The 16,800-nt window shown below is 40.9% G+C and overlaps 1 protein-coding gene across 1 annotated transcript in view; it reads left to right on the plus strand.

Moving 5' to 3' along the window:
- CCDC33 (coiled-coil domain containing 33) overlaps positions 1-16,316 on the plus strand; it is a 70,649-nt gene extending 54,333 nt beyond the window's left edge. The window contains exons 16-23 of the mRNA XM_018554637.1: positions 1,248-1,443; positions 2,434-2,522; positions 6,119-6,250; positions 8,960-9,038; positions 12,556-12,677; positions 14,015-14,104; positions 14,205-14,321; positions 16,110-16,316. Coding sequence (XP_018410139.1) covers positions 1,248-1,443; positions 2,434-2,522; positions 6,119-6,250; positions 8,960-9,038; positions 12,556-12,677; positions 14,015-14,104; positions 14,205-14,321; positions 16,110-16,163 — 879 coding nt within the window. The 3' untranslated portion in view covers positions 16,164-16,316. The remainder of the gene's footprint in view (positions 1-1,247; positions 1,444-2,433; positions 2,523-6,118; positions 6,251-8,959; positions 9,039-12,555; positions 12,678-14,014; positions 14,105-14,204; positions 14,322-16,109) is intronic.
- Positions 16,317-16,800: the final 484 nt, after the last annotated feature.

Raw genomic sequence — 16,800 nt, forward strand, 5'->3', positions numbered from 1 at the left:
CAGTGTCTTTTGCTAAACTACTCACTCTCAGATCTCTACAGCATAAAGGCTAATCATTCTGTAATCCAAGATAACAACTCAGAGGGCTAAATAGCCTCTTTGAGATAACACAGGAAATGTGTAGAGGTCTTAGGACAGGTCTGAATTTCTGACAAGATCAAGAGGTTTCTTTTGCACTTATCAAACAGATATAACAAAATGCTTCCAATTAACAGTACACAAAGTAGAAAATAAATAGAGTTCATTGTTGGGGTTTACATACACTTTAAAAGCAGACACGGCAAGGTGTTTATACATACTTCCTCACACTCCCCTACTACTTTGATGTGCCCCTAGGACCCTGTGCTGCAATATTGCAAAACAACACTTTATATATGTCCTCACCAAAAATACATTATACATTCCCTTTAAGCACAGAAGAATATGTGAGCACTGTACAAGTAAATAGCAATCAATAAAAGCATAGACGCTATGCACAACCTGCACAGTTATGGATCTCCCTCTTCTGGCCACAAACTGAACTCCATCCAGTTTAATTCTTCAACCAGCTATAATGATGACAGCACCACCAGCCTGTATCTACAGTAATGGCACTTGTAGGTCAGTCATTAGGGCAGTGGGGTTAGAGGAGCGGAAAAAATGTATAAATTGTGATAATCATTTTTCTTATTATGCTTCCTACTTATGCCCACCTCCAGAAATATGTGGCTAAATTCAACAAGAGAACTATACAGAATGCAGGGGGAGTCAGAAGGATCTTTAGGCCTTGTTCACACCAAATGCAGAGCAGATCCGCTCAGGTTTCTGCACACGCAGTGCAGTGGGTTGTGCCGCATTTTTGCCCCGTTTTTGATGCGTTCCGGGCCGTTTTTTGGTTAAAAAAAAATAATGATAATATTTTTTTAGTTTAAAATGGGCTTTCAGTGGGTTCCAGGCGTTTTTGGTGCGTTTTTGATGCGTTTGCATGCATTCCAGAGCAGGTAAAATAGGGCCTGCTGCAGTTTTTTTACCTGCTCTGGAACTGCGCGCCGCGATGTGAACTGGAGCTAAAAATACCATTGGAATACATTGGACGCAGTTTTGCTCCGGTCTGTAACTGCTCTGCACCTGCTCCGCGCTTGGTGTGAACAAGGCCTAATAGTTCAGGGAATATGAAACCGTTTCAGTTGTATTTATTAAGGCTTTACAATGTAGCAAGACAAATGGTACATATGTTCATTTGTTGTTCTTCTGCATGTTACCAATAGGAGCTGGCAAACTATCGCCTGGCAATGCAGCGTATGGCTGATGACATCATTGCTCTTCGCCGTCAGATGAGTGGACTGGAATCAGAAAACAGTGCTTTGCGTAGTGAACGCAGCCTGAACCAGGATCTGGGACGCAGCATTCTCAGTGACACAGACATCGATGTCATGACCAAAGCTGAATTAGCTGATCGATTAGGTGAGAGTTTTTGCTTATTTGTTTTTTTTTGCATTGAGGATGCATTCAGCTTTCATTTTTTCCTATTTAAGTGCATTCCAAGCCATTTTTGATTAAATTATGGTCAGTCGTTAAGAATATGAAATACATGGCCAGCACAGATTATGTATTTTAGATGCCTTTGCTGTGTCATCATGTGACTTGTCAAAATATGGTTAACAATGTCATTGATGAACACAAAACTTTATTTAACAAAAAAAGATAAAGCTTACAATCATCATTTAGCCCCTCTCACACGGGCTGATCAGGAGGGGATCCGTACACAGATCCCCTCCTGTTAGGAGCGGTATGGATCGGATGTCAATGCTGTGACATCTGTGTCCGTCCAGTTTTTACCTCCATCTTGCAATGGAGGAAAAAACTAAAATGACCAGACCCCATGTCGGTCTATGGGGAATCGGATATAAATGGACACGTGTCCTTTTCCATCAGATTACCCCCGATCCAGCACCATCAGGTCCATCAAAACGGAACACTGTTCCCTTTGTTTTTCTGGACCTGGCTGGAGTCGGGGGTAACCGGGTATAAATGGATGCCCATTCATTTACACACGGCTGCCCATAGACTAGCATTGGCCATCCAATCGGGTCCACCTAAAAAAACTGACAGGCCTAGCTGATCAGTCACCCTGTGTGACATACAGATGCATTTTCAGGATAAATTGAATGCAGGTTTTCTTGTACCAAACTCTATATGTGTAGGATTTCAGAGATTGATGTCCATGTCCATGCACAAAAGGTCCATGAGAGGGCACCTGAGAATTTCATTCACATAGTTCTAATGACGTGCATATTAACTTTTTATGAAATATGTTTACTGAGTTTTGCTGGTTGGATTATCTACAGTCTTGTTTGATGTAACAGTATAAAATTGTATCATGAAAGTGGTGCCTGTTCTGTAACTGCAGGTGAACAGGGAATAAAGTTTATTTCCTTTGTCTTCCCCTTGTAGTAACACTGAAACAGAAACTAGCAAGTGAAACATCAGAGCTGCGTGGCATCAAGGACCGGGTTCAGCACCTGCAGAATGAATTAGTCAGGGTAAGAAATGTAATGGCCACTGTCAAGAAATCTATGAACAACCAAAGAGGTCTGCCAAGCTGTACCAAGTCTAGTGCTTACAGACGAAGGCCGAGTGATAAGATCTTCTTCAGTGGGCAGACTTATAGGTAAAGGTTGGGTTTACTGATCCTACTCATACTTGGGCTAGAGCTTCATGTGGGTTTGGCACTGCCAGGCAAGTCTTTTTGAATGCAAAACTGCTTGAAGCAGGCAAAATGCGGGTGACGGGTCAGAAGGAGGTCTACTGCAGATCAAATGTACCTGTCAATGAATTACAAATTCAGAAGCATCTCAAAATGATGCCATCAACATGTTTAAAGTCAGTTGACAGGAGCCCTTTATGTGCCTAAATAAATGCTGTTAAAAATAATAGTCCTATACCAGTATTATTATAAAAGTACAAGCACCAAATGTACAGCACCTAAAACTCCTGATAATAAAACAGTATGTCTGGTTGGTCTTATATTTACTTAGTCAGCACAGCAATAGAAATGTCTCCATCTGTGCAATCAGTGTTCCAGTAGTGGGCCTCTGGTGAAGCAGCTTTGTTCAAGTCACACTTGGGGAACTAGCATCTTCCCCGTTTGTCCTCAGATCATTCTCCCATTATTGTGGGCTGCACCATTTTCTTCTTTCATCTTCCTCTATTTATTTAAGACTTGAACACCTAGTTGCACACTAGTTATCTATATAACTGCCAATAATTCTTAATGGGTTAACACCCAGGGTTAACAGATCTAACTGAACTGCAAGCTATACATTTTGTATATGTGTAGGCTGTGTGTGAATTTTTCATAGAAGAAAATACCATTTTTAATCAATAGATTTGGTGGATTTTGGGTAAAATTAAACTTGATTCAAAACAGATATTTCATATTTAGTACATTTGGTGTGAGATGGCATTATACATATGTGTGTTTACCAATGGCTGGTACTGTCTGGGCAAATCCTTTAGTGTTCATTCAGGTTCAGATTATGGCTCAAATTTAGGGTTGCCACCTTTTCTTCAAGAGAAACCCGAACACTCTAGCGACATACCGACATTTTTTGGGGAGAATGAGTCATGGCTTATTCATATGTAAATAGTTCTGCCCATTCATATGTAAATATCACAGTTGAGACTATTTTCAGTATTTTTCATACTGATATTTTCAGTATCTTAATTTTGGTTGCCCCTGTGTGCCTGACATCTTGTGTCCGGGTTTTAGCTGCCATGAAACCCAGACACAGCATTCAAAGCCCGGACTGTCCAGGTGAATCCTGGACAGGTGCCAACCCTACTCATAATTTCTATCAAGAAAAACTATGATTCCATGTATGGGTATTTTAACTTTTATTGTTCTAAGGCCAAACATAACCAGACCTTCAATTAAGTAAAGTTTCTATTATTGCAGATGTATTGCATCCAATGTATGTATAATTATTTTTGTTTTAGTTTTGGATGTGGTATGGAAAGGTAAAAGCCCCTGTTAGGTTACGTTTTTGCTTCCTTTGCCCTGCTGGGGAGATATCCCTTCTCTTCCTGGCCTGAAGACACAACCAAAAGTGATGGGAAATCTCACAATTATCACCGAAACAGGAAAGGGTGTACCCATTGGATAATTTACCCTCATCTCTTATTCTGGTGACAACTATAAAACTTCCCCTTACTTTCTGTTTTAGTGATGATGGTGAAGGGTGAGGGGTGAATATCCCTAGCAGGGACACAGACAGCAATAAAGACTTTCTCTTTGTGGTCTATTCACAAAGCTGCCGAAGGGTCTGGCCGTAGCTTCGCCGATCCTTCGGCTAGCTTCGGCACCAGGACCCCTTCGGTTCAGGAGAACCGAGGGGGTGCTGTACGGCTATTCACAATAGCCCGTACAGCTCCCGATCACGGCCGAGCGGCTCAGTCGAGCGCTGAGCCGTGCTGAAAGACGAAGCTGGCCGAAGTCTTTATATACATGTAGCACCCCCTTAACCCCTGGAGGCAATTGAATAAAGTTTGAGGTCAGGGGGCCAACATTTCACCTTAGGGTTGAACAGAAGGTCGCCGTTCACTTTAGAACAGTTGATAGACTTTATATGGAATAATAAATCCAGGGAGAGAGTTAGGGTCACAGGATACCCCAAAGTACAGCACAAAGCACAGACAGCAAGTACTGATTCCATTCATACAGAGGAAGACCTTTGAAAGAGAACTGTGGTTACATTTTGTATTAACCCTTGCAGTTTAGTTATACTCACCAGACCTCACGAGGCAGCTCCCTGCTTCTGTGATCACAGTAGCGTGTCTCCTCCTCCCCGGTGTCCTCACGTGTATACACAGTCTATGTACATTGTATAGAGTGTGAAGACACCAGGATCCTTAGACCACTGCAGCAGGGGCGGGGGGAGAAGCTTGACACACCGGTCTAAGAGAAAGCTGAAGCTGGTTCAGACGGTCTGGTAATTATAAGTTTTTTCTAGCACCTAGACATAAACGAGCACTTAACCCTTACAGTGTGGGGGTATCCCCACTGCAAGGGTTAATATAACATTTTCCTGGAGATCTTCTTTAAGCTGAGAACTGCACTCTGTGCATTAGTACAAACTAAATAGCACTGAGCCAATCTTACTGGTTGAGCCAACAGACTTCATGGAAAGTCCAAATTTCTACACAGTTTCTCTGGACTCTCCTCTTACAGGAGAAATTCACCCTGGTGCTCCAGTCCAAGGCCCAGCTTCACTCCTCCCAGGCAACACTTCCATTCTGGGCCCAGCCCTTTGCCTGTATTTAACTAGCACATATGCCCCCCTACCCCAGGCAGCAGGCCTGGGAGATCAGGAACGGTAGCACACACTTGCCTCCCGAAGCATGGGAGGCAGGAGAGCTTCCAGAAAATTCTCCCAAATATGTATACCCTTTCCCAACATTTACCACTGACAATAAACCTCCTAGTGGTTGGCAAGGGGGATATAAATATTTATAATTTAGGTAATCGTATCTTCCCACACTGTTGCCAGGGACACTAACCAGGAATCAACTAGAAGTAAACAATGACACTGAGCTTAGAGACAACCCAACAAAAGCAGAACTATCCGCTCAGCTCAGGCTGGCTACAGCCTAGCACGACTACATTTAAAGAGTCATTCTTGCATAAGACAAGGTGGCTTTGCATACATTTTAAGTAAGGATATGAATCTCAGCCTCCCAGTAACAAGAACAATTTGTCAGCAAGAAATACTTATAAGAAATACTTATCACCTTTACAACTGTCCATGGATGGGTTGCTAATTAATACTATAGAGGATTTTCATTTTGTGTGGAGTCAGTAGAACAGCTGCTGTCTAATGTTATCTGCCATGGGCAGTCCTGAAATAATTGGAGCAAATGACCAGGTTTTTGTCTGTTCTGTATTTTATGGGCTTCAGAGCTTTGTTATGTCTTGGCCAATAACCAGCTTATACACCAGCTCCAGTCAATAAGAATCTCATTATAAATAATGCAGTGCTCTCCCTTAACCAGACAATGTACTCACATGGAATTCAGTGTATCGATCCATTCTCAGCAAATTCTTATCTTAGCATTATGCTTTGCTAATGTTATTTTCCAGAGAAATGATCGGGAGAAGGAACTACTTCTGCTGCAAAGAGCACACCAACAACAGCAGGCTGTGCTAAACCAGTACCACCAGCGACTGAGTCGGGCTAAATACTTACAGGATACTGTGCGGAAGCAGGAGAAGGTGAGGCTCAGCTTCCAAGGTTAACATGCTGTACAGAATAATACTTCAATAAAGAGCACAGCCTTACCATCTGCATATGAATATAACAAGGGAGGATGCATAAGTATGGTGGAACATAATGGTAGTATGTAATCCATTGCTAATATTCAAGCAAAAGTGTAATTTGCACAGTTTTATGTGATCACCTATTTCTCTGAATCATGTCAACTGATGGAAGCTCACCTTGCTTCAATTAAAATTGTCATGAGGCAAACATGGAGTCTTCTATTGGTAACCTATTCTGCTGAAGTTGCCTGACTTGTGAGCTTTAACACTTTAAGTCTTTGGTCTGGGACATGTATGCAGATGAGGACTTCTGACTTTTCTCTGACTTTTTCTATGATCTGCATATATGTTCTGTGTCAGTAACTGGTTAGTCTACCAGCCAGACACAGGCTGGTAGACTAGCATTTTAGGAAAATCAGTAATGACAGCCTTATAGTCCTCTCATGACAAGCTTATTTTTATGTAATCCACAGAGCTGGACCTTGTATATTCTAAAGGCATTCCACTGTTGTCACAGAATATAAATGTAGTTTTATTTTCATGTTCAGATCACTGTATAGTTACGTCATTATTATGAGCAACAAACTAGTTTATGTGTGTCTCTAGGCAAAACTTCTTTTTTTTTTTGTTTTGGTGGGTTAGACAAGACTTGGGCAACGTCAGCCATCCAGCTATTGTGGAACTACAAATCCCATGAGGCATTGCAAGACTGACAGTTACAGGCATAACTCCCAGAGGTAGAGGCATGTTAAGATTTGTAGTTAAAGCCCAGTTGGAGGGCCGGAGTTGCCCACCCTGGGTTAGACCCTCTGGTTTCATTTTTTTAAACTAGGGGGCACTAAAAAGTTAATTGTTTCATTCAAGGGGCTTTGATACTTAGGGGTCTATTCACTAAGCTGCCGTAGGCAGCCGAGTGAATGACCGACCTGAAGCGAAGTGAGCCGAACGCTGTTCGGCTATCCACTTCAGGTGGCTTCGGATCGGCCGAACATGCTCAGCATGTTCAGCCGACCTGAAGTGCAGAAGGAGTTCGACTCAGCCGATCCAACATCTGGATCGGCTAAGCCGGACCTCCGGCAGGCTACTCGCTGCTGTTCGGTCTATTCTCATAGATGCCGAACAGCAGTGACTGAATAGCCGAATCCCTCTGTGGGACCGAGCAGAACAGAAAAATTGTTTAAAAAGTGGAAAAAATAAATAGAAAACGATTGTGCGGAGCTAGCAATGACAGCTAGCTCCGCCCAACTGTTTTCTATTGGCCTGCCGTTCTGCTGCCGTCAAAAAAAAGAAAAGAAAAAAACTCTCCCGGGCACAATAGCCAATAGCAAACTAGCTATTGTACCCGCCCTGCTACTGTCAATCAGTAGTGGTGGACCTGATGGAGAACTGTAGCAGAGGGCGGGTGCAATGCTAGTTTGCTATTGGCTATGCAATGCATTCCTATGGCCCAAAATCATTTTTTTTTCTATTCTGGCACGGCTCCATGTCAGAATAAAGAAAAAGCAGTGTTTCTCTCCTTGGCGGACAGGAGCGGGAGACTCCCCGAGCGCCCAGGAGAGTTTGCTGTCTGGAGATGTGTCCCTGGTTAGCTGGTAACCAGGGACGCTGATCTCTCTGCAAGTGGCCGGAGCCACTGTCAGATGCAGGCTGTCGGCTGGCCAATGGCCGGCCGCTCGGCCAGCTTCAGCTTTCAGCGCGGCTCAGCCGAGCTGAGGCATATGCGTTCGGCTCGACTGAGCCGCTCGGCCAAGTTCGGGAGCTGTACGGGCTACAGTGAATAGCCCGTACAGCAGCCCTTCGGTTCTACTGAACCGAAGGGGTCATGGGTCCGAAGGATTGGCCGAAGCTACGGCTAGATCCTTCGGCTGCTTCGTGAATAGACCCCTTAGTATCTCTGAGGAGACACTGTATTCTCCTCAGAGATACTTTGTATCACAATAAAGCACACTGATCAGCTTGCAGCTCCTCAACACAGTGAGCTGCAAGCTGGCTCAGTGGCTGTGACAGCACTGTGATCACGGTGATTATGGCAGTGTTCTCGGGGCTGGGACCACCAAATTTGCTGTTGTGGGTCTGCCTCGGACCCCAAGGGACCCAGCAACAACATTAACTAAATGAGGGCTAGTCCCTGGACAGACCAGCGCTCAATTTACTACATGACGTTATTATTCCGTCACAGGTCTTTAATGAACTGAAAGACCATGACGGAATAATCCCGTCATCAGTCGGGAAGGGGTTAAAGGTAAAAGTAGCTGTTCTCATTGTTTAAAAATAAAAAAAGATCTCTTGCACTAGCAGATCCTTATTCATTATATTCACAGTGCATCAATGTGAATGCACCCATGGACACAGTTCTGATTAGGAGGTATCCACAAACAGCATATCATCCAGCTTGTTCTCTGTGCAAAAGGAATGTTTAATGACTCTGTCCTAACAATGCACCCTTCTCATAAGACATGTTCCCCGGATTAACCTCCCGACATCTGATTTCTACAAACATCCGTTAACGCCCATCAGTCAATATTTCTCATTTACTCTGCTACATTTTCTGTGAAGATAAAAAAGACATACTGCAGGAAAACACTTACCTCTCTGTTCTTTTCCTCGCCTAGCACAAGTCATTTGTGTTTAATGGTAAATTTTGTTGGCCTTGTCTTCATCTAGGTAATTGAGAAAATGGAAAAACTCCTGGACAATAAACTCAGGGATGAGAAGAAGAATCGTGCTGACAAAGGAGATCGAGGTGATATTACCAGCATTGACTATATAAAAGGATAGCATTAAAAACGGAACTGCAGTATAAATATTTATGTATACTTACATTGGTCCAGCTTGGCCCAATGTAAGTATATATATATATATTTTATACTTAGAAAGGCCATGGGGCTCCAGTAAAACTCTGTAATAGCTGCAGCTACTACAGTGCTTTACAGCACTCGGCACAGTGACCATTCAGCAAATACCTAGCATTTTTATTACTGTAAGTACAAGACATTCTCTAATTGGAAGAGGGGCATACTGTGACGTTAAAATCAAACTTCAATCATAGAACTCCTAGTATTCATTAATTGAATGGCCACCGTGGCGAGCAAGCGAATTGCTGTATTTTTCAGAGAGGAATTCGCTCAGCTCAGCGGCTGTACAGGACCTGGAAAATCACTATAAAGCACTGCAGTAGTTGCAGCTTCTGCAGTTTTTAACAGGATTAATGTGGCCCTTCCAGGTATAAAAAGTATATATTTACAGTGGACCAAGCTAGACCAATGTAAGTATATATAAATATTTATACCTGGAATTCATCTTTAACTACTTTTATGTTTACCACATGTACACAATTTTGTTGAATATTTTTTTTTGTCTTTTGGACAGAGTGCTGAGAGGTAATACCCCTTTCTGGTTTATATTGCTGTGTCCCTGTTTATTGCTTACCCTCTCTATTGGTCCTGGCGATCACTGTTACCTGGAATAAGGCCTTGTTCACACTTGCAAATGGGGCTGATGGAATGAGACTAACGAATTCCTCCATTAGACTCATGAGATCTGCTGTGAAAAAGTGATTCTCATGTGATCAGCCCCATTCGCAAGTGTGAATAGGGCCTAAATGTGCTGGAAAGTCCAAAGTTTGCAATGTCTTTAGAACATTATTAGAGGGGAAATTTTCCAATAGGAACACTTAATTTCGGTTATCTAAGAGAACATTTCCCTCACTTTAAAGAGATTACACAACAGGAAGTGGAGGGATACAGATGGCAAAAAAACCTGGCAGGAATTTTAACCTTTCCTTACTCTATCTAAAATGGATTTATGTATTCTTTAATTTTGCCAGCTACAATCCATTCCTTTGGGAATGTGAATAGACTATTGGGTCAAAAAAGCTTGATATGCATAGATCAGAGTAAAAATTTTCTTTTGAATATGGCTGTTTCATATCTATATGCAAGCTGAGGAAAAAAAATCACAGTTTATATTACATAGTTACATAGTATTTGGGGTTGCATAAAGACATAAGTCCATCAAGTCCAACCCATATAGGTCCGCGCATCATCTCTTTCTTAGGAGTACTTGTACCCCTGTATATTACGGTCCCTCAGGAAATCATCCAAGACTTTTTTGAACAATTCCACACTCCTGGCTGAAATCACTGCCGATGGCAGTGAGTTCCAGACCCTAACCGCTCCTACAGTGAAGAACCCCCTTCGCCCCTTGTGCTGGAATTTGTTTTCCACCAATTTTAGGTGGTGGCCTCTAGTTTTTGTAACGGAGTTAATCTTAAAGAGTTTGTTGCCAATGTTGCTGTCGCCATATTGGGACTCATTATCCCATAAAAAACGTTTGGCTGTATCTTTCATCCTCCGACTTTCAAACCTTGGCTTACTAGAGACACCGGCAGCATAACACAGAAAAAGGGACAATAAAGAAAAAAGAAATGCTCCAATATTCATTTGATCATACTGCTGGTAAATAAAAGGACGTTGCAGTCTTGGCTGCGATTTTATTGGTCCAGGATCAAGCCGGTTTGCCTCCAGGCAATGCTTGTGGTCTTCCTGTGGCATCTCTTTCTAAGAGCCCCATAGCAGCTGGTCAGAATGCATGGTACTTAAAAAAATGCAGTGAAGTAGAGTTTTAATTCTCTGTATTTGCAACAGTGATGACTTGTTTGACAATTTTGTTATACTATGGATGAAGCTTTGCTTCTCAGCCAGAACTGGTGTAAGATGTATAGCTTGCCATAAGCAGATGAAAGGGGACATTAATCTTAAACTAGGGAGTAAATGTGTAGACTGAGAAATAGCTTTGTAATAAGGCATAATATAAATGAAAGAGAACACTGAGAGTGACAGCTGGAAGTGAGCACATTAGGGAGCATGTTTAGCGTGGAAACATTGAATATATCATTGTAAATTCATGTCTGACATCTGAAGGATTTCTATTCTGTTGTTTCAGCTCTTCTGCCATGTTTCAGCCAGTTCCACACTGAGCAATGCTGCAGCCTTAACCTAGGCAACTTACCAAAAATCTAATAATGTCATACAAAATAAGAGCAATAATATTAGTAAAAGACAGCCTAGCATACGCATTGCCACCGCTCAATGCAATTAATACCAATTATTATAAAGAGCCTGTTTAAAGGAAAACTAGTATGGCTTTGGTCAATAGTTTTTTTATGTTTCAAAGTTTTATTGTATTTCTCTTTTTCCTATATGCATACAAACGTTGTTTTGCATGAAAAATGACCCCTAGAGCATTATAAGTAAGGCAAAGTAAAGGTAAAGAGACAGCACAGCAGTAGCAGCTTGTCTTTTGGCTCCTTTTGTCTAAATGAAACCTTACCGAATACTGAGCCACCCAATAAGGGACAGTCATTGTGATGATTTATTTGTGTGTATAAATTCTAGCTTGATTTATTGAGCACAGTACGCAGGCTTCTTTCAGCATAACTGATAAGGATTATTACTAAATATGTGTTAAGGAGACTAGCCACACATCCAGGCTGTATATGAGAATTCTAAATACAGTATTGCAATGCAGTATTTCATATTAACCTAACTAAAAATGAAACAAAGCATGTTTATCAAATGTTTATTACTAGTAAGTGTGTTGGAAATGTTTGCCTTGTTTTAAAAAGCTAGTTATTGATAGCTGGAATGCACTGGAGGTCCTCAGCTGCCTGTGCTGTGTTGGCCTTTGCTGTGTCTCTGCATCTTTAAGGAGGAAATAGTTACCTCCAGACATATTTATTTCTGTGTATGTCCCACGATGGGAACTTTGTTAAATTAGGGACAACAGAGGGGTTTTGACGGAACAGTGTGCCCTCCACATAGATTTGCTGCAAATATATGCTACTAACACAGCTGCTTTTAATACTTAGGGGGTGATTTGTAAATTATTCACACAGTAAACCGCTGTGCAAATGGAATTCACAGTGTATTATGGCTACTAGATGGAGCCAAAGAGCTTAGAAAATTAATTTGCTCCTTGGTTCCATAATGCCCTGTGAAATCTTTTTCCATACCTGTTTGCTGTGCAGTATGTAAACCACACTAATAGTGTTTAAGGAGTACTAAATACCTGAGGCGTCCTAACCCTTCCCCACTCTTTCCAAAATAAGAAAAGGTTTTGCCGCTGCATATACTTTAAGTACACAATAGGATTCATGGATAAGGGTAAACCATGGTGATAAAACATTTTATCACCATGATAGAACCTAGCTGATGACACAGTAATAAAAACTATTGTGGTATTTGTTAATTTGCTTTCAGGGGCTCGAGTTGAGGCTCTACAGGGAGAGGTTTATGCTACATTACTAGTTGAGAACACACGTTTAAGGGAAGAATTGGATAAAGCTCGACAACCAACCACAGTACTGACTCAGATACATCCGGTGAGTAGGACACAGACCCTGGCATTGATAAAGAGAGTCATAGACACTTATTACAAATGTGTTTCAAATCCGTCGGTGCAACATATAGCGCAACTTGTGACAGATTTATGTGACTGTCGGTAAGGTGTATATGAATCTGTTGTAGAATTGCCTGTAGCACCAAACTGACACATTCAACACAATTTATTTCAACATGAGAGTGGTCTTGTTTACCTCCAATTTTCTTATTACTGATATGGCGGTATTTCCTAATAAATTTGTTGCAGCCATAGTGCAAAAAATGTAAATGTGTCGCACATAGAAACTACCTGAATTTGTTGCACTTGTCGCAACTAGCAAGACAATTGTTGCACAGCTTTGATAAATAAGTAATTTATCAATTGCACAATAATTGATAAATATGAAGGTAAATGTGTTAGGGTAAAGGGTGCAATTTAAAGCATTATAAGCACTGTAACAATGTTGCAGTGCAATTGGTACCATGCAGTGCCTTATGGAGCTCGGAAAGCTGCAGAACTTTTAGTAAGCAGTACAAAGTGCATTTATTGCTTGCAAGGTATGATGGCCATTATCAACCAGTCACATTTCAATTTACTGAAGTAATATGAAGAAAAATGTGATGCCTGATTTGGTAGCCATGAGTTACTGCACTTTATCCTATCTTTTTGAATTAGGGCCTGTTCACACCAAAATTGGAAAGGAAATTGCAAATCAACGAAGGGTCCGTTGACTTGCAATTGTACCTTCCGATCTGCTGTGTTGCGATTCGTTTTTCAATGGCTGCTAATAGAAGGGCACAGAAAAATGAATGGGCTTGAATGGGGCTATTTCACTCCGATTCTGTTGCATGGAAAAAATGTAGTGCATGTTCTTCTTTTTTTCAGCACAGCGTAATGCAACGGAACTAGCCCCATTCACACCCATTCCTTTTTTTGGTGCCCTTCTATTAGCAACCATTGAAAAACAGATCGCAAAGCAACTGATTGCAACTGATCAAGTGTGAATGGGCCCTAAGTGTGTTTCCATCAATCGTTTGGTTGGCCCTGACCATCCCTGGATCCTTACCAGTTTAACATCTTTACTTAAGTCCAGTCCTCTGGGACTATCCCTGTCATCTCTTCCATGTATCTTTGGGCTCCTTTGTTGCACACAGGTAGTATGTCTGCCCTGCGATTGAAATATATCTTGATTGACTGCCTACAATATTAATCAGTTTTACAGGAGACAGTTTTGGCTTATCTGCTCAATTTTAAAATGTTTCCTTAATTCAGCAAGTCTAATTTTGTGCTTTTTTTTTTACAATAAATGGACAGAGAATCAAGTATTTTCTTTTCCAGGTTCCTGAGTCATTAACTGACAGTGAGAAGTTTTCTCTTCTAAGCAAACTGGAAAAGTCACAAGCCAGAGTGCAGAGCCTAGAGAGAGAGGTTAGCGTCCATAATACAAATCCTCTGTGAACTGACTATACCTGATTGTTGTTAGACATTTGTCTTCTTTTCTAACATTATCACCTCTCCTACTGCTCAGCTGGAGGACTCAGCCCGGCGATGGGGCCGTGACAAACAGAACCTCCTTACGCACATTTCGGAGCAGCAGATGGGATTCAGCCGGACCCAGACCACTATCTTGCACCACTTTCCTACTGTAAGGAATAATGTTCCGCAATATAGATGTGTTTAGACCATTTATCGCTTAATTCCTGTACCGTGTTGGATCACAGTGTTTACCAAAAAGATAGTGTCTAGCTGTGATTTTAAGAAAAGCCATTCTTCGTTCTTAAAACAGGCCTCTAAGTCTGCAAGCATAAATCACTGACAGTTATATTGTACTGTACCACCAAATCATTTGTAGAAAATGGGCCCACTTCTTTTCTTGTGTCCTTCCATGTTTCAGTAGTTCTTTGACTTGCCACAGTGATAATGCCAACTTGCTCTGTGGAGAGCCAGCATCTCTCCTCTGTAATGCTTCTATCACTAATGAGAGACATACATGATATCCACCTTAACACAAGTCAAACCAGCCATCTATACTTCTTACAACATGCTTGCAGTAAAGGCCGGTAGCTTAGGGGAAAACCCCTAAACAAGTTTCTCTTAGTTTTCAGGGTTATTACTGTAAAACATACAAAAGAATGCCAAACTTCACCTTGTACTAGGTCCTTGTAGTTCAATCAGATGTCAAGTGTATATCTAATCACCTTAAACTGCCCATTCTAAAGTTGTTAATCCACAAGGTCTTTAAGAAATACCATATTAGTTGCAAAACTTCAAAAAACAGCTAGTTGTTCAAACTATGTGGAAACTGTCTCTTTCTGTCTTTTCATCTCCTTCCCTGGTGTGTCTTAGGTGTCTAGAACTACTGATCTTGTTAGTAAATTGCTAATGCTGGCCATAGACGGGCTTCAGCAATAAACAGTTATTTTAGTAAAAATGGAAACCAGAACTGCCAGAAAATCCAGTTGAAATAAACCGAACCAACCTTTTTTCTTTTTACAATGATTGTTTTTCAATAAAAGATAATGTAATATGACCAAATCTATTCTTACTTAGTGATACATGTATAGTAGCCTAAGGTGCTTGGGGACAGGCAGCAGGGAGAGTCAACTGGGTACTGAATAATATGTATATAAGAGAATTAAAGTACTCATACTTATAAGAGGAGTTTAGACTAGCTAAAAACATTTGTTTATTTACTTATACATTATCTCCAACTTAGTTACAGCCAATGTGCTGATTAGCTTTGCAGTCAGAGGTCAGTAATTTACATAATTACATAGTATTTGAGGTTGAATAAAGACACAGATCCATCGAGTTCAGCCTTTATGTGTAAGTTTGTGTGTAGTGTGTGCATGTGTGTATATGAGTCCCTGTGTGGTCTTAGGTTTTAAGACTACCTGTACCCCTGCATGTTACAGTCTCTTAGGACGGTATCGAATTGATTTTTGAATGATATTCAATACTCTCTGCTGATACCACTGCTTGTGGCAGAGAGTTCCAAAATGTAACCGCAATGACTGCAAAGAATTCCCTACGCCCTTTGTGGGTACATTTTTTTCTCCACCAATTTTAGGTGGCTGCCTCTAGTCTTTGTTAGGGAGTTTACAGTAAAACGTTTATTGCTGATGTTGCCATCACCACTGAACATTTTGTACATCAAAATCATGTCCCCTCTTAATCGCTTCACTTCCAGCGTGAACAAGTCTAAATTTAGCAACCTTGTCTCATAGCTTTAGTCCTCCAGGCCTTAGTTTTGTTGCCCTTCTCTGGACTGTCTCCAGTTCAAGACATCCTTTCTGTGGATTGGTGACCAAAACTGAACCGCATACTCAAGATGAGGCCGAATCATTGATCTATGAAGTGGAAAAATTATTGCTTTGTCTCTATATAAGTAATTTGGTACACACACTTACCCTTATTTATCTTGCCTTTGCAGAAGGACTCAGATCCTCCCACAAAAAGACATGTCAAGCTTGATCCTTTAATATGACTTTCACAGAAATAGAGAACATTCTTAAATGATTATGAAACTGTTACAAAGCAATGGACAAATACCTTTATCAAGGCATACAAGCATTTTACTGGAATCCATTTAAAGCTCCAAGTCCTGAAGATACAAAATAATGTCTATATGGTCATGAAATAATTCTGATGCTACTGAGCAGGACCTTAAACACAGGATGCTGGGAAGTTTATTGAATAAAGGAATTATTTATGTTTACAGCTTTTTTTTTTTCTTCAAATCCATGCCAACAGTGGTAAAATAAATTGTTTACTTTTTAAGACATTGGGAAACATCTTCCCTCGTTATTATATATAGAACACTGCATAGTTTGTCCACATACACAAATAATAAAATGTTTTTTTCTTTTGCCACTATTATTATTTCCAACCCTTTGATCTATAGCATGATATGTATGCCCTCAATCAATTACGAGTTATAATTAATAAATGCCTATTTTAAAAGCAGCAATACACAGTCACCAATCAGAATTCACTGTGCTGGAAGCAGAACGGTACACAATGGATTTTGATTCACTACTATTGGCATTGCTCTTAAAAATTATAACTCAATTGAATAAGGTTATTAAAGCTGCTTTACTCTGCAGTTTACTTCATACTGTTGT

Source organism: Nanorana parkeri, unplaced genomic scaffold (genome assembly GCF_000935625.1).
Source record: "Nanorana parkeri isolate BGI_ZX_2015 unplaced genomic scaffold, ASM93562v1 scaffold167, whole genome shotgun sequence".
NCBI classification, from domain to species: Eukaryota; Metazoa; Chordata; class Amphibia; order Anura; family Dicroglossidae; genus Nanorana; species Nanorana parkeri.